General features: G+C 33.2%; 2 protein-coding genes across 2 annotated transcripts; one reads left to right on the forward strand and one right to left on the reverse strand.

Moving 5' to 3' along the window:
- The first annotated feature begins 4,220 nt into the window (after positions 1 to 4,220).
- On the forward strand, positions 4,221 to 9,341 carry LOC128166447 (zinc finger CCHC domain-containing protein 24-like). Its single transcript, XM_052831617.1, has 4 exons — positions 4,221 to 4,519; positions 4,948 to 5,121; positions 7,414 to 7,578; positions 7,842 to 9,341. Exons 1-4 carry the CDS (start codon positions 4,298 to 4,300, stop codon positions 7,953 to 7,955), a joined length of 675 nt encoding a protein of 224 aa, XP_052687577.1. The 5' UTR covers positions 4,221 to 4,297; the 3' UTR covers positions 7,956 to 9,341.
- A 618-nt stretch (positions 9,342 to 9,959) lies between these two features.
- LOC128166445 (microsomal triglyceride transfer protein large subunit-like) lies at positions 9,960 to 18,665 on the reverse strand. The gene is made up of 19 exons (XM_052831615.1): positions 18,411 to 18,665; positions 17,881 to 18,050; positions 16,902 to 17,111; positions 16,444 to 16,560; positions 16,155 to 16,294; positions 15,728 to 15,816; positions 15,565 to 15,641; positions 15,248 to 15,408; positions 14,868 to 15,036; positions 14,503 to 14,616; positions 14,178 to 14,393; positions 13,741 to 13,958; positions 13,545 to 13,642; positions 12,789 to 12,910; positions 12,457 to 12,651; positions 11,970 to 12,124; positions 11,218 to 11,388; positions 10,839 to 10,987; positions 9,960 to 10,182 (listed from the first exon to the last, which is right to left on the reverse strand). Exons 1-18 carry the CDS (start codon positions 18,472 to 18,474, stop codon positions 10,840 to 10,842), a joined length of 2,634 nt encoding a protein of 877 aa, XP_052687575.1. The 5' UTR covers positions 18,475 to 18,665; the 3' UTR covers positions 9,960 to 10,182; position 10,839.
- Positions 18,666 to 18,903: the final 238 nt, after the last annotated feature.

Genomic DNA, 18,903 nt, shown 5'->3' on the forward strand with positions numbered 1-18,903 from the left:
AGGATCATTGATTATACAGTAGATATATGTAACCATAAACATGTATAGTTACAATCGCCAAGCTACGGTGGCTTCTATAGGACATCTGCTCGAGATATCTTTTGTAAATTTATGGCCGCAAAAAAATCGTTCTTTAAATGGGTTCAAGAAGTACTGCGTGTTTTGTTTTGGGTTTTTTCACCATTTTTAATATATTTCATCAGTATAAAGATGGTCCTCCTACAACTTCATACATTAATCTGTATCTATGACCCTACATACTATGTGATTTGCATTTACTTCCGATACGAAGAAGATGGGAGGATATGATAGCACAAATGCCCATTTTATTCAGCCGTAAAAAACAATTTCAAATTTAATTTTTTTCCAACTGAATATACTTGATAGTGTTATAATACAAGTTTACAAAAAGGACAATTTCTAACTATATATTAAGTTTTGAATATTTTGACAAACGATAAGAATTAAGGAAGCATTCTTTGAGTATTATGAGGTGATGATTTCGGTCGGGGCGTGATCAAATCCAATAAAGCCCTTATGATAGATTTGATCAAGCCCGACCGAGATAATTTCGGTCGGGGCGTGATCAAATCCAATAAAGCCATTCGGGCTTTGTGATAGATTTGATCACGCCCGACCGAAATTATCACCTCATAATATTCAAAGAGTGATTCCATATTACTTATATTTATATAATTTTCAGCCATTGTATGATTAAATGTTAAAACATAAATAAGCAAACCTAGCTGGCGTCCCAATTATACGGCATTTGATGTTTTCGAACTGTTTAGTGCAAAATCGTTACGTAGTGTTATCACAGGCAAAACACTGAAAAATGTAAATAACAAAAAAAAATTCAAAAATTTTGGTGGTATCGATCCCACAACCTAAACATAGGTAATCACAAATTAAAAAGCTCACCGAGACAAGGCATCATCTTTATGAAGCATCACCTTTATCATGTTATATGAAAATCATAGTTAATGATCTTGGATATTCATGGATACTGTTTTGACACAATATCATAATTAAATATTGGTTTGTTATCATAAGATGATTTCATACGGTATTGTAAGATACAGTGTTAATCAATACAATAATTTAAAATATAAATGATCTTGCATCCTATTATACTATACAATATGACATTTATCAAGATATAATATTGTATCATATAATTAGTTTTTGATCACATTATAATAAATAGTGCCTGTTTGGGAGGGTAACAGTTGAAATTGACACCCCGAGAAAACCATTGTCAACCGACGCGAAGCGGAGGTTGACAATGGTTTTCGAGGGGTGTCAATTTCAACTGTTATCCTCCCAAACAGGCACTATTCATTTTGTTATACTGAATGTCTCTTTTAAAATTTTTAAGAAAATTTTACTGCTTTTATATAGGAATAACGTGAAATCTACAGCGAACCGTACGCGCATAATTTTCGCGCATGTAACATTTTTTAATGTTACCCGTTGCCAAGTGCGTTGCTAACGCTGAGGGTAATAGTAAATATTATTAACTGCGTCTTAACCAATCAGATTTCAGTATTTAACATGAAAGTATAACAAAATAAAATATCATATATATACTATATAGTATATAATATATGATACAATATGTTATTATATGATACAATATCATATTACATAATACATCACAAAATTGTAACATACGATATCATATTGTATGATATAGTATAGTATGATATTGTATCATATATGACACAATATTATATGTATCATATATGATACATATATAATACATATATGTATCATATATGATACATATAATATTGTGTCATATATGATACAATATGATTTGATACAATATCATATCTCATGATACAATATCATGTGATATAGTAATATATTATAGCTCAAATTCAGCATTCAAGCCTGTCAGGTGCATCAGTATTATAAGATAGAATGCAAGTTTTGTGAAGTTATGACCAGTGGTAACTAAGAAATGGCTATCAAAGGGCACCTGCGCCAAAAACCCTAACCTCCTCCAGCATCTTAAATTCATAGTCCAGATTCAGCATCCGTCTATCAAGTCCATAAGTAGGTCCAGATGCATCATCTATGCAAGTTTTGTGAAGATAGGCCAAGTAATAACAGAGATACAGGACCTGCAAATAAAACCTTAACCAGGTCTGGACGCCGACGCCGGGGTTATAGCATAAGCTCTCCCCTACTTCGTGTCGGTGAGCTAAAAACCATAGCTCTCTATTGTTTGGTGCTCTAACCACTGGGCCGTTTCATTCAAATGCTACTTCAACCACGAGTTTACGGACTGTATTATTTTGCTAAAACCCTTAATTGTAGGTATACAATTTAAACCTTACGTAGACTATGACAAAAATATGGAGCTCAGACCCACTCTATAGATCTAAAAGAAAATGCATTGAAGTTCTAAAAATAACACCTTTTGGAGGTTTCAACCTATTCCAAGAATTTAACATATTTAACTTAAGGGTTATAATTCGATGTTATGATAAATATACATTGTTTTCAATAATTTAGAAAGAAATTATCAGATTTGTTGACATTCTAATTTTGCAGTGTCTTATTAATCCTCGCATAGGCATAGTACACGCTTTATTCACCCATCTTCTTTACAGTATGTGGAAATGATATGACCAAATAAATGTTTTCTTTTTTTTAAAATTTTACATTGAAATTACTTATAAAACATAAAAAGATCAGTTTACTCTGGTTTTATTTGTGTTTGGCTTAATTGGTTGAATCAAATGTTAGAAATAGGCGATTTAAGGCCGTAAATCATCAGCACGACTTTTTTCATGTTTCTATATGGCAATTATCTATAATATATACATATATAGATATTGAATTCTTTGCAATCAGTGAATATAACAAATTTAAAGAGTTCTATTTTAATTTTATCGAAATGTGTGTCCCTATAGATACAATGTTTATTTTGAGGAAACGGATAACATTTTTGAGAACGAAATTTATTTCGTGGGAAAAAAATTTCGTTGGAACTCTATTTAATACCGTGGGAAAGAATGTCTACAAATTTATGAAAATATCACACGTGCAAAGGTTCTATAGAAGTCATCGTAAAAAGAGGATATCGGCTACATTTATTCGGGGAGGGGTGTCTGTACTGATCCAGCGCACAAAGCAGATGAAAGCAAAACACTGTAACTTATTAGCATTTCTATTTTAGCATGATACTGTAAACTCGAGATAGAAAAGTTGGTTACGCCTGATCAGAAATATATTCACGGCGTGTACGTAGATATTATTCATAGATGTAGAGCTGCGCGGATCAGAAACTCTTGACTTCGGAAGATGTTGTACTATATAGTAATATTAAAGTTCGTCGCGGAAGAAACACTTTTTTGTATTTGTTTTTTTTCTTTTAACTTTTAATCATTTCCCTTATTCACGAAAGTTGCGGGGTTTTTTTTGTTGTTCTCGAAACTATTTTTGAGCGTTTCATACATCTAAATTGTCCCTTGCTTAGTATTTTCAATTAATGTATTTGAACACATGTACATGCTTGAGCCATAGTAATTTACGAGAGGAGAACGCAACTGCTTTGCAGAAACTATAGAATTTACAAATTAAAGACAATTCCAATATAAAATATGGATAAGAGGTTGATCGCATGAGGCAAACTTATGGTCAGCGTGTCAAAAATTAATAAGAAACTAACACATTTTTTGCACAATTTAAAACTGTAAATTTCTAAAAATATCATTTTGTTTCTGCTGTTGTTTTTTGAAATAAATAATATGATGGATTGGTTATAAAAGTTTGAAAAACTTTCAACTCTGAAACTTGCGTAAACTCGTTCTTGGTAAATCAAACAAATTCTTTGTACATATGCTGTTTCCATTATCATTATAAAGTATAAATCATGTTAAACACCTTGAACATTTTTGTTTTGCATATTGTTTGATTTGAAAAAATATATATAATTTGTTTGCTTGTACAAATAAGTATGTAAACGGGTTTTTAATGGAGCCATGTGACGTTGGCTTGTAAATTTCATTGTTGGTAAATTCAGTCATGGCTTATTGAAATCGACAACGTTACGCGATTCATTCAATTATTACATCAAAGTCCCGTCAACTTGTGAAACGTACGCTCCATACGTCAATTTCCTTCGCTCCAACTGTCGACAGAGCTGTGTGCCCGCCCCTTTTCCCAAATACAGACCGATGAACTCGACTGGCACCCCCACAGGCACACGACTGATAATTCCCCCATCACTTGTGAAGCTGTGAGCAGAACATCGCGGTGTGGTAGGGTGATCCCGTCTGCAGCCATGGACACATACCAACAGTATCCGTCCCAAATGTTGATGAATTGGGGGGTCTATTTGACCGACCAAGGAGCCATGCAAGGGGGACAGGGCGTGTACTCGGATCCTTGGTCCAGCCCCGTTTCGACAGTTAACACGGTGAATACAGTAACATCTCTTCTGAAAAATGGCCAGACTATCTTCAACCAGGATTGGAATACGGTCCCCATCAACAGCTACGGCACAGTAAGTATTCTATTTATTGTTTTTTTTAAATTCAATATAAAAAAAAAGTTGAAAAATATCCTTCGAATATACACAAAGCAGGGTTTTTGTATACACACGTCATGACATAGAGCGTATGACAGATAACATCAAGCTAGCAGTGGGTGAGACAGCACGCCGAGGATGCCTCTGTGATGAGGTCGGGTTACTTGAAGTTGTATCGAGTTCCTGAATCAGAAACTCTTTGACTGTTTAGATAGGAATGGGCGCAGCTATGCACCCAGCATGGTGTTAAACTGGTAAAAGCTTACCCCCAACGGTGCTACCTTGTAGCAAATAGGAGTAAGGCAATGTGTACATGATAAGAATCCATTGCAATGTGATGCAATTACAGCATTTCTGTTTTATGACACCAGTATGTGTAACCTCCCTGGCTTTTTATTTTTCAGCACCCCTATACAACGGCCTTGCCTCCAGCTGGATATGACAATATTAGCGAGTTAACGGATCAGTTCTGTGAGTTGTCACTATCTGTTAACAAAAAGAGCAACAAGCGTCCACCTAGTACCTACCTCTGCCATCTATGCTTCACCAAAGGTCACTTCATCCGAGACTGCCCTCAGGTAGGTACCCAAATACTGACGTAACCCCCCCCCCCCCCCCCCCAACACACATACAACCAATATGGGACCAATATGTGGCAATGCGGTTTGTTGCTCAACTTCAAAGATTGGTTTCTTGATGCACTTTAATATGTATATCTACCAGTATTTAGAATTAAATTGATGATATGCTTGGGAATCTATTAGTTCTAAGAACAAACATGACATTTATTTCCAAAACCCCATCATGCAGTTTATCATAATTATTAGATGTATACATAACAAGAACAGTTTATTCTGTTTAGGCTGGTTATACACAAAATATCTACTTGTGCAAGACACTTGACACACCAAGATCCTTGGATCTCATGGCAGGTGCTTTGATGTTTATATTGACTATAGTTTTTTTTTAGCTGGTGCCATGTTTTTCTCATCACAGCAGTATGCATGTGTATCCAACATACACACACACACACACACCTCTCTTGTACTATCAGCTGTTTGTGCCTTATCATTGGTACACAGAAATAGAGGCATACAGCAACTCCATTTACCTAGTGAGAGCTTTACTAGCATTATCATGTTATACCAAACGTTTCATCACTTGTTATCAGATGCTCAGCATCTACATTGATGCATCAAATAATAAATTATTTTGTGTGCAACACATTATCCTAGGTCTACTGGTATTCATATATACCTACATATTTCTATTCAACAAGTGATAGTAGTAAATATTTGAAGTTAATTTTCATTCCAAAGTTTGCTCAATATCACGATTTCCTACCATTATCCAACACCTGTTGAAACCATTTATTTGATGGATTTTTGTGCTCTAGAAATTGTTTTCACCCTCATTCTATTGCTGTCTGCATGAGCCAACATGCTTTGGCATTGTCTGACATTTGCAGTGTCAAATAGCACAGGTTAAAAACTATAAATCACCAGTATGTTGATTATAAAAACTTTGCGCCCCCCCCCCCAAAAAAAAAGAATTGGGAACTTAATCAGACATTAACTGTTCAAGAACTGAAGTTTTAAAACACCCCAAATTTCTGTGACATTTAGCTGTGACTTGTGTATTAAAAGGGGTTTAGAAGGACCACCTATCTTAGAGCCTATAAATGCTTAAATGTCTAGAACAATTTAACTCATTGATAAGTTGGGATTATAGAAATATTTGTTGGTGTTCAAGTTTGGGTGCATAGATGTTTCCTTGAAGGTATTTCCAGGCATTAGCAGATTGGGCTTGTGACACAATAAATCAATTCATTACAGAGTGCTTTAGTAATAACGGCATTGCTAAAAGCTATAGACATTAAAAATGTCTTCAATTGAATGAAGCTCTCAACACCTTTGGGAAACGTTGTCCAATTACATGTATTAATTAAAGCACTAGCTACTTTAAACTTGATAGAGATATGGTGCTCTTGCCTTTGTATGAATCTGAAGAAAAAAAATCAGAATGAAAAAAGTGATTTTCGGAAATCATTGCTCTTCTTATCAACAGAAGTCCCTGTCTTATCAAACATGGAATCAGGGGGTCAGTGCAGTCATGTGCAGATCTAGAAGGAAAAGGGCTGGAAAATTCAAACCTTTTCAATTCAAATAGTAAAATTACTGAAATAGAAAATAATATTAATGAAATTACAAAATTGCCAAGAAAATTCAAACTTATTAAATTCACATGGTAAAATTAAAAATGTCCCTCAGACCCCCCCCCCCCCCCCCCCCCAACAGAAATTTTTTTGGGAAACGGCATGTGAGCTATATATAAGAAGTTGGATTAGACAATTGAATTATACATAGGACTATCATATCTGAAAAGAAGTACTTTCATAAAAGTTACATGTACGAGAGTGTGGAGTATTTACTTTAAAAGTACATGAAGGTATTCTTTATTTTAATTTTTGTTGTTTAGATTATAACATAACATGGTAAAGCATACATGTTGTAACTTTGTAATAGATTATTGATTTGCCTATCATACAAGTACTTCACTGATTCTACCTTTATAATCATTGGAAATGTCTTTTAACCATAAGTTAAAAAAAAAGGTAACCTACATTCTTTTTCAACATCATGCATCTACATTGGATTTGGAAGAATAACAGTTTTATTGATAGGATGATTGAGAAAGAATCATTGCCAATATCGATTCTGGCTAAAGATGCAAGTGTTGATCTTGAGACAGATTGCAACTTAATTCTCAGCTAACCCTGACAGCTTTTTGCAAATTATTTGAATTCCACTACAAAGAATTTAAGTTCTTATCTAATCAGGACAATGAGAGTATAAAATGAATTTTAACAGGCCAGACCCAAGGGGGAGGGGCTGACACCCTACCAAGGCAAGAAGAGATGTTTTGGGGAGTACAAGTGTCCAAAGTGCAAGAGGAAGTGGATGAGTGGCAACAGCTGGGCCAACACCTCACAGTCCTGTATCAAGTGTAACATCATGGTCTACCCCCACAAACAGGTAGCACTCTCCTATCTATTTTGAGTCAGAATTTTTTATGTTCTTTTCAAGTACATGTAAAGATAAGGGTTTTTATCACCCTTTTCACTTGTGAGATTTTGAAAAAATGTTATAAATTCAATAACTCATTTTTGACTTGCATACTTTTTTCCAGAAATTTAAAGATATGCATATTGGCAAAACATCAGCAAAATTAATGCTTAGTTGAGATATTGATATGGGTTTTAGAAAGTAAGACTAGCTCTAATTCTTCCCCATTACAGAGACCCCTAGACATGCCTGACGGATTGGATGTTTCCGACCAAAGCAAGGTCCACCCTCAACATCTCTGTGAGAAATGCAAGAGCCTGGGGTTCTACTGTAGGAGAACTACATAAATGCTACCTTTTTCGATCTCCTTACAAATTCCTTGTTTGTATAAATGCACTATGAAACATGATTTGTATCTGTTAAATGTGCATTGTAAGTAACTATACCCTTCAAAACTGATAGACATTGAAAGTTTTTCCACCTGTGTAAAAAGAGGGGTTTATTGAGTGATTGAGATTTAATTTAAAAAATTAAATAAAAATTAGTAAAATTTTACAATCATATAAATGAGAGGAACTCATGAGAAAGTACTTTTAGAAAAATATTATTTTTATTTACTTTTTAAATTTTTCTTTTTTTTATTAATTTTGATGCAGTTGTATTTAATGAAATTTTTTTTGGCATCAAGACATTTGATTTTCAAAAAAAAATGCTTGAGTCCATGAGGAATTTTTGTTTCATGAGGATTTTAATTACATTGGAAATCCTGATTTTAATCACGTTTGAAATTTTTTTAATGTAAGTAAAAAATCTCGCAAACATTTATTTTGCCTTTTCTAAAGTAGGATTTTCAACCCTTATATTTGTGATTTTTAATTTTGATAGACATATTAAATTTTGTACCTTAAAGTCAATTTTAAGTTGACATTCTTTGTATATGAAGTTGTTAAGAGGACAGATCCAGGATTTTCACACATTCCTGATGCATTGTACCGATATCTGATAGACATATACATGTAAAACATTTAACCAAAGTATTATGTGTCGGGAAATAAATAATTATGATCCATTTATAAAGGAGGAGCTTCCAAAGGCAGCTGGAGATTGGTTTAGAACAGTTCATGGAGACTCCATCTTTGTTGTTAAAAACACATATTCGCTGTCTTCGACATTTATAAAATACTGATCATTGGATGAAATGTGGATATTGATTGTAAATTTACAATTATGTATGTAAATTTTTGGATTGCTTGATTCAGTTCATGTTCAATAATGTGATATGTGATTTCGAGAATAGAATATGTAAATTTGGGATCATATCGTGGTATATTTCAACAATACATGTTACCAAAGATAAGATTTAATTTGTATATGGTAGAAGATCTACACCAGAACTATTTGTATATATTTGCTGTGGATTTTGTTTTTTCTTTCTTTTTTGAGGTTTCATATACTTAAACATTTCCATTGTTGTGGTCTTTTTTGTGTACTGTGTATGATGCAGATATTTTATATATTATTTATGGTTTTTGATTTTGTTATGCGTAGTTTTTTTTCTCTCATATGTCATTGATAATCCGTGTAGTTTTCAGTGTCTCTGTAAAAGGTGAAGCAAGTTATTGTGATCCTGAAAAAAGTGTCCTTATGTGCCAAACAAGATGTACATTTTCATTATCAAATCTGCATGCTATTGTGTTGTGATTCATAAACATTAAAAGGTGTACAAGAATTAATGCATTGTTATTCAATATTATTTCTTCTGACCAGAATGAAAGCTACATCTTAAGTATCTTCTAAAGAAGATGGCTATTTGGCCAAGTTAAAACTGGAACACATCAATGAAATTGATTGTATGAGGCATTTGATGGATAAACAATTGCGTGTGTAACAGGATAAGAGAAATAATGACGGACCACCAGACCAGGATTCTAACCTGGGCCCCCTGAATTGATGTTAATAATTATATGAACTAAAACATATGTTAAAATTAAACTTTGAGCAGATCTGCTCTCTATACTTTCAAAGGCAAAAGATGAGTGAAAAATAATATAATTTCATCACTGCAAAATTGTGGCATTAAGCCCATATCAATGATGTCATAGATGAACAGCTATTGGACAATGATAACTAATACCTGATATCAAGATATATGTAATGAACATCCTCTGTATAATGTTTTAAGAAGATTTGATTTTGAAAATATACTGTTTTATAATTGATTAAAATAGGGAGCAGATATTTGCATTGCATGACCTTATCAAATGTAGTCCTTTTTATCATGAATTAAAAAATCATGCCCACTATACCTATACAGAAGAACAGGAATAACCTCTCAAAAAAAATTCCGACTATACCTTTTTTTCATGTCTTTTAGTTTATTTTTCATAAATATTGGTCTTGTAACAAAAATAAAAATTGTATGTATAATACTGGACAGAGTATTTTGGAATTCATTGAGTATTTGAATGTTGCACTGATGTTTGCACAAATGAGTATTTTGACCATCATGAATTTCATCACATACTGACATACATTTTGAAACGGGAGTCTGTCAATAGCTATGGTCTTCTGTGCCTAAAACAGAATAAACAAAACTACCGGTCAATCCAAAAATAAACTTGGAAAATATTCTTATGAATTATAAACAAAATCTTTGCATTGTTTTCTCCATCTAACATTGTGCAAAATGACATGTGAAATGCAAAGTTGAAGAGATGTTATTTCTCAAAATGATATTGATTTGATGCTTTTATAAGGCATGTATTCAAAGAGACAATATGATATAAATATCTGATTATCAAAACCAGTAGATTTACAGTAAACAAGGCAAGTCTAATGCAGAAAAAAAGAAACCTACCTAGACTGTTTTATAGTACTTAATTATGATTTTAAGATTAAACAAAATAGAAATTCACCATCCTAATATCAATGAAGATCAACTACAGATTTTGATATTCTAAAGATTTAACCTTCTAGGAAAAAATAACAAATTATCACATGAATGTACATAAAAGTAACTACATTATTACACTACTGTAAAACCGCATGAGTGGAATCTTGAATAATAGACATGACCTCATCACAAAATAAAAGCATTTACCAAATTTAGACAAAGTGACAACAAAAATATTAACCAAATTTAGACAAAGTAGCCACCAATTTTTCTTTGAATAGAATCCACCATTGTATGTTGATCAATACTTATATCAAGTAGACAAACTAAAATATACCTCATTGGTCAGGGTCCATTGCGGTACACATAAAGGAGTTCTTCTCATTAATGAAGTATGAAACAGGAGGTGTAGAACTTGATCTCTTCTTTCTAATTGTCAGTCTTTTCTTAAAATATCTGGACTTCTCAAATTTTTCTACAGAATTTCTAAAAGAGGGCATGGCATATCAATGAAGTTCATTTTCAAGACACGCAAAATTTTTTATCATGACTTTTGTGCTCTTTCTGCCACATGAGAATTTAGTGGTTCAAAGCTAATTCATTAAAACATTTTCTAGAACGAAAACATTTATCACATGGTAAGACTTTACTGCTTTGCAGTGCATGTTGTACAATCATCTTGAATTAAATAAATCTTCTACTTTGTATATTAATACCTGGAAGATATAGGAGGTCTCTTCATTTGTAAACACATTTTAACAGGCATCTCAGCAAAGTCCACATCAGTCTGGAAGTCAATGAAGGCCTCTGATTCGGTAGAAAATCGAATTCCTGATTTAAGTTCTTCTGAATCAATTTGTAAAGATCCTTCAACAACCAATGCTCCACTAAATGAAATAAAATCAAATGAAGTAAATCAATATTTATCTCAGAGTTGTGCAAAAACAATTGAAATATCAATCACATTTAATCAAAATCTACATATTCTACATAATTGCACCTGTCCATAAACTCATGCAAATGCCTCTGTCTTTTACACTCTGCTTGGAAATTTTATGACATCAGGAAAAAATTTAACCTGATCAATCTATATACTCAATCTATATACCGGTACTTTTAATTTTTCACCTTAAACTTGAATGAGGTCATCCAATTGTTATGGGCAATTGGAGTTTGAATTTTAATTCTGATGAAAATCAAGATACTCAAGATATTGGTTGTAAAATGTTTTGTATGGGAGTAGCACTGAACTTGGAAAACTTGGTGACCTTGGCCATTTTGCCATACATATATCAAAAGCAATGCGTGAAATTAAGAAACATTCAAGTATTGTCTATTAGTCTTAAAACACACCGTATGTTAGACTTTAAGTTGCCTACCAAAATGACTGACATTTGAAAAGCTATGAAAGTATAAATATTAGTATATTACCTGTTAGTAAAAATCTGAAATAAAACCTGAATATTACCTGTTTGTGATGACTGAGTGGGAGTTTTTGTACCACAGACTGATGCTTATCTTCCCTGACAGATCAATGGAAGCCACACCAAGAACACTGGCATCCACAATCAAACCATTGGACAGGTGTATTTTATGAGAATAATCTTGGAGTAGAAGATTTCCCTGAAATATTGTATATTTACGATTTTGTTTTTTGAAAATGAACAATTATTTGCTATCCGTTTTAGCAAAATAAATCACTTGTAGTGCATTTGCCAGTGTAGGTAAAACCATTTATGATAAATTGAGGCACCAACAACTACATGTAGTTACTAAGAAAAAACATTGTTAACTATAGTAACTCCGCAATATCATTTTGCAAAAGGAGACCTTTTTCTGAGAATTCCATACACATTTTTTGGACCTAACACAAAACAGTCAATTCTTGAAGAAACAAACAAATTTCCATCTTTGTTGATAAAGTTAAAATCTGTTGGTATGATGAACCACTGTACCTGCAGAGCAGAGACAGGCTCAGAAGGAGCATTCCATACAGCTGTCATTAGTCCACTCATTCCCCGAAAGAACTCAACCGGGCGGAGCAGGACATCCATCATGGTCAGCGAGAGCCCAGCCGTGGCTTCAGTTGACTCCTCCCCTTCTGCTGCATCTCCCACCAAAGCCTCAATCCCATCAGCATAAATCCCAAACTGTAAAATACAAACAAGTTTTCTAGTGAATTAGCAATGTTAGCATGTAAAGCATTTCAACCAAATGTACTAGCTGACAAATTCTAGTGATTCAGTGCTTATTTGATATTAGTATCTTAGAGCTAGGTTTCACTTACTGTAAGTAATGGTTGAGTTGCTTGTTTGTTTAGAACGTTGACAACCATAGCACTTTTCTTCATGACTCCTGATTTAGTGTTTTCTTGGTACAAACCATAGGTACAGTTTGCACTAGATGTCTCTGTGATCAAAAATGTATATCATTTATCAAATAAATTATCGGAAATCAAAATCCTAGCAATACACACACCTCTGATATATGTACAATTGATTTGCAAAAGAACAACTTCCTATCTTGAGAACTGTAGGAGGAGTTATCCATACAATGAGGGTACTCTATATGCAATATTTTGCCAAAAAATGACTAAGTTCAAAAGCTGATATTTTTTTCATAAATTATCGGAAATCAAAATCCTAGCAATATGCACACCTCTGATATATGTACAATTGATCTGCAAAGGAACAACTTCCTATCTTGAAAACTGTAGGAGGAGTTATCCGTACAATGAGGGTACCCTTTTGGCAGCCGCCCACCCGCACGCCCCCAGCCATTTTCACCATTTTAATAACCGGATTTTTCCGTTGGGAAACCCGGTTAATAAAAATGTGTTCACTTCATATTTTATAAAAGCAGTTTATAAGTAAATTTTGTATATGAAATTTCCATGTTTTCTTGTTGAAAAAGTTAAAACTCTTTTGAATTTCATTGATAACACAAATCTCAATGCAATGCATACTTACTAGAAGGTAAAATGCTAGAAGGTAAGCAACCCAACCCTGGCATACAAGACATTATGCCACACCCTGTGAATTACCTGCAAGGTATCCAGTAAAGGCACTTGACTTTCCTTTTTGAGCAAAGAGATTGTAGTTGTTCACCATAGGGTCTGACAGAACTACAGCTAAGCTTGACCTTAAAATAACAGCACATTTTGTAACATCATAGTCGTAAAACTCCAAATTCCTCCCTACTGATATCAATTTAAAAAATTTGGTTTTAAGTTGATTTACCTGAACTTTGGATCTGATTCTGACAAGTCTTTCATTCTTTTCATTAGGTATGTTGAAACTTCAAATTCGGTTTGGTCATACATAGCAGACAAAACAATGTTACGCAACCCTCCTGTTGAAATTCCATTTTGTAGGAGAATTTCGAGAGCAGCAATCCGAACACTTGAATCATAATTTCTCTTATTTTGGTGAAATATAGACTTCAATACTTGATTCACCTAAAAATATGAAATTCAAATCTTAGTTTAAGTATGCAAAACACAACTACAATATATAGTGATTTATCAGTGCTAAATACATGTAGATTGCTGGTTTGGGAGCAGTGGTTAGAAGATTTTGATTTGATGAATTAATCAAAACTGATTATGAACTACTGTTGTTTCCTATCAAAATTATTTTTATCAAGATGAGCAAAATGAATACTATATTGTAACCACCTGGTCTTTAAAACCACTGATCTTCATTCTTCTCAGACCTTGAATGGCAGTAAGAGACACAGTGGAACTCTTTGAGTTTAATGCCTGGTTCAGCAGGGATGGCAAAAACTTGGCAAGACCTGCATTTCCCATAGATCTAATATACAACAGTTTACACTCCTCTTCTTCACATGATTTCAATTCAGTTTCAACATAATTCACATATTCTGCAATTGTCTGAAAAACAAAAACAGAGCAAGATTGAAAGATACATACTACATACGTTCTAGAAAATTTTTAATGACAACATGAATAAACATTTTGTGACAATAGGTTTGCAACATACCGAATACTCCAAACAATTCCCATATGGCTTACAAAAGGAATTTACAACCGCTCCCATTCCAAGGGCAATTGATTCTCGTAAACTTTCATTTGGCACCTTCTTCTTCATCAGCTCCTAATAAAAGTAGATAAAACCAAATCAATTTTGATGGAAATCTATTTGATGTGATCATATAATCTGCGGTATTCTGTATACTGTATTTAAAATGCTTTGGAATGCATATTTTCCAACTGATATAAATACAATGTATGTTCTGCATATATAAATACTAGTACTCTTGGTTAGATTATAGGAAAAACCAAAATATCAAATATAGAATTAAAACAAAACAGAAGAAAGAAATCACTGTGATTAGTAAATCTTACAAGCATGCCCTTTAATAAGTATTCTCCAGGGTGGGTTGTGTAAGCTGAGGCTAATATGAACCTCTCTGGGTAATCAATGGCAGATTCATCAGTAAATGTAATGAGCTGCATCAGTGCTTCATGGGCTGCAGGGGTCTGGGTGGCTGCAGCCACATCTATCAGCTGTTCTCTAACAAGAGAAACAATCAACCATTAGAATCCCCTATCTTAACTTGAACCATTTAGATCAAATTAATACATGTAATGCTAAATCTCTACTGATAACTTAATGTCTCTGAAGTTGGGTTTTTATTTTTAACCCTAATTTTAAAGTGGTTTTTTTACATAACAGGGTATTTAAAATCAAAAGAAGTTTACTACTAGATGGATCTTATACTTACACGATGTTATAGCTGTCCTTGTGAGTTAGAACTTCTTCTATTGATGCTTTTCCCGAATTTCTAAATGCCCGCAACAGTTTTAAATAAGCTTTTCCTGAGACAATCTTTGCCAATTTTTCACTTGTTAAGTCTTCTTTTACATTTTGTAATATTGACACAGGCTACAAATAAAAATTTTTGCACATTATAAAAAATGCCATGCCATTTTCACATATATACATTTCCTTATTCAATGTATCATCATGATTCATCTGCCAAAAAAATCATTTTTAAACGTTTATACCAACAATGCAATTTTATAGCTTTTTACTACTTACTTTTTCACAATTTTCTGTACACTCCTGTACTTCAGGACCACTTGGCAGTAACATTTCCCGATACTTTTTGGCCTCACCTAAAATAGGAGGTCAAACTTGAGATACCTAAGAACATTGAAAAAACATTTCAAGGAAAGTATTGTTTAAAAAAAAAAATTAATACCTTTATAAATTAAATCAAGTGCTTCTTTAATATTATTAGCTGATATTGCGGCAGCACCAGCTGCATCACTGACGTAATGTAACCGCTGTCTACAAAAAAATTGCAAAATATAAATTACAGGAATTTTGCCCCAACCAATGCTTGCTTTTCACATCTACTTGTAATATTTGCAAAAAAAATGCAGTAAAATAGAGCTGATAAGTAAATGAACTCTAAATATTTTAAAACTGTAGAAGTCATAGTTGTAGGTGATGATAAATATCACTGTTGTTTGTTCCAAGTTTGGAGCATGATAAATCTTAATTCATGTGCATGTAATTAGGGTATAGGTGTGACTCTGTATAAATAATCAACCTTTGGATACAGGTAAATGTATATGAGTACTTTATGGCTTTGTCATGAGAAAAGACGTTGCAAAACAACTTACATGGCCGCTACAGCAGCACTGAGCTGTGGTCTGGCATTGATGATGATGGAATGTCTAGAGGAGCCTGTGGCTGACTTAATGATGCCATCAGCTGTGTCATAGTGGGTCACAAAACTGTTGTCAGGCGACACACCAAACATCTAACAAAAACAAATCTCCACTATAAACACTAAAAAAGATAAACTATAAGCAAAAAAGGAAATAGATTCTGAAGTTTCTCTGGTAACTTCATACATGTATGGTAATACACATATACATGTATAAATTAATTGCTAATTAAATTGTTTACCTTGTTGACATTTTCGTACTCTCCTGCAATCTCCACATTCTGACAGTTTTGCTTGGTTTTGGTAATTCTGCCTCCATACACTGCATAATAGGCACTGCACTCACCGGCCACATCAATCTGTTATACAAAGGTGGTATACATGCAAACTGTAAAGGCATGTCATTATGATGAAAAATGTAATGAGACATTTGAACATACATCCCATTATAAATGTGTCATCAAATGGTTATTTTTATTCAGATGAAAAGATACATGTATCCAAATAAATTATATTTTAATGCTGATTTTACTTTTTTATTTTCATATCACATATGGATACAAAGCATAAGCTTGCCATATGAGCAAAATTGCAATGAACAAATTGCAGTGATGTCTATATTTACAGTACACTGTATCTAATAATCATGTTCTTTGAATATTTCATATTTTAATGTCAAAACTTGTAGAGCTACTGGTACCTCATCTCTCTGTCCTTCAGTTTCTTGGAGTTGGAACAGTGACAAGAGTCCTTTTTTGACATTGGCACAGAATATTGATTCAACTTCTGATGTATATACCCTCCCAATAACTCCATCGGTATATTCAAAATAAATAGGATACTTTATAAGTTTGACTAATTCTCCTTTGACTTCAGGTCTTGCAAAGCTAGAGACGGAGGCAGTGGTGACCTGTAAAGGAATGATTTTATATATCATACAATATAAGGTACTCCCTCTATTCAATCTTTTAGATAACATCATAAGAGCCTTATCTTATCTTACTGATATATTTTCTATTGGTATACTTTATCACACTATCTTAATACCATATTTATAAATCTATGGAAAAAAGTCTTAGCTTATTCATGTTTGTTAAGAAATTAGGGCGATCAATGTACACATGTATATCTTTTTGAGAGCTCCTTATTCTGAAGTTAAAAATCTATTTGAATTCTGTAATGACAATAAGAGCTAGTACGCGTAGTTACTGATGTTTTTGGTGAAATATACATGTACATGTATTCAGTTTTATAAATCAGCAAAATTTATTATGCTTATTCCTAAATTTCCTTCAAATATGGCTTATTTGCAGGTTTAAGTTTTGGAAAGAAGCTTATCTTTTAGAGGGACTTAAATTTCAAGATTTTTTTTTTGAAGAGTCAGATTGTTCTTAGATATAAGCATCTTAAAAGGCTAATGTTCAAATGTGCAATGAACATTTTCATTGTGAATGTCAAAATTTTCATGATATAGTTCTAATATTTCAAGCTTAAATGTAATACTGTTCACTATCCTCTCTATCAAATGAATGAGCAGTATCAAGCAGCTTATAAGATTTGTACATTAAAATAACCTATTACCGTAAATAAATCCAGCATACCATACAAATTTAATTGATAACACATTTTATCTTGGCAGTATCAAATGTAAGTAAGTTTAGGTTAATGGCAGGTCATACCTGGACTTTCAAAAGTTGTGTCTCTCCAGCTCTGAATATCTCTCCAATTTCAAATTCTGTTGACAACTGAAATCCAACTGTTTTTCCATAGGAAACAGCTTCGTTAAAATTTACAATTGTTTCATATTTGTATTGGTAAGTTTTCCCTGGTCCAAAAGTGATTGAGAAACCTGAGGGTAATTAATTAAGTTGAAATTAAAAATTAAAAAATTATCAAAATACCTTGAAGTTTCAACCAACAAGTTTGAAGTGCAGACAGCATCAATAACTCACTGCACAAAACAAAACTGATGATTTTAGGCTATATTCCATACCCCCCCCCCCCCTTTTGCTTAAATACAATATTTCGTAAACTATAACTGAAAAAAAAACCCCAATGCTGTATCCGAAACAAATGCAATGGCATCATAAAATGCAAGTGACCCATTTTTAATACCATGATAAGGTTTACAAAATTAGACAGCTATATTGTACCTTCAACTGCATATTAGCCTATAAAATCTTGGAAAAATATAGAATTTTTAACTTACATTCATAAAACAATGCACAGAAAATAAAAATACTCTTCAGATTTACACCAGTGCTGCCTGCCATTTTGTACACGTGTATAAAACACTCTGTAGATGATGAGGATGTAAAGTCCACACGTTCAAAGTTCAAAAACTAACATAGGGGGGATTGTGTGCGATAACAAGTGATGTCATGGTCCTCTACCGACTATAAAGACTTAGGCAGTCTGACAGTGTGTGATAAAGACATGATCCAAACACAACAACATATTAACTGGATAAAACAAACATTGCTTGCGATAATTATGCAGGAAATATATACTTCAGGCTTCAAACCCCGCCAGCGATTCTGATAACTACATCTTTATGTAATAAAGAAACGAGTGTACGTAATCCTGCATCCATTGAGGATCTTATTCGTCATTTTTATTACATTTAATAACAAATCCTTGATGTCAATTAAATCAAATTATACATGATAAATTAAACAGAATTGATACTAGAGTAAAGGTGT

This window comes from Crassostrea angulata, chromosome 10 (assembly GCF_025612915.1).
Source record: "Crassostrea angulata isolate pt1a10 chromosome 10, ASM2561291v2, whole genome shotgun sequence".
Lineage (NCBI taxonomy): Eukaryota > Metazoa > Mollusca > Bivalvia > Ostreida > Ostreidae > Magallana > Magallana angulata.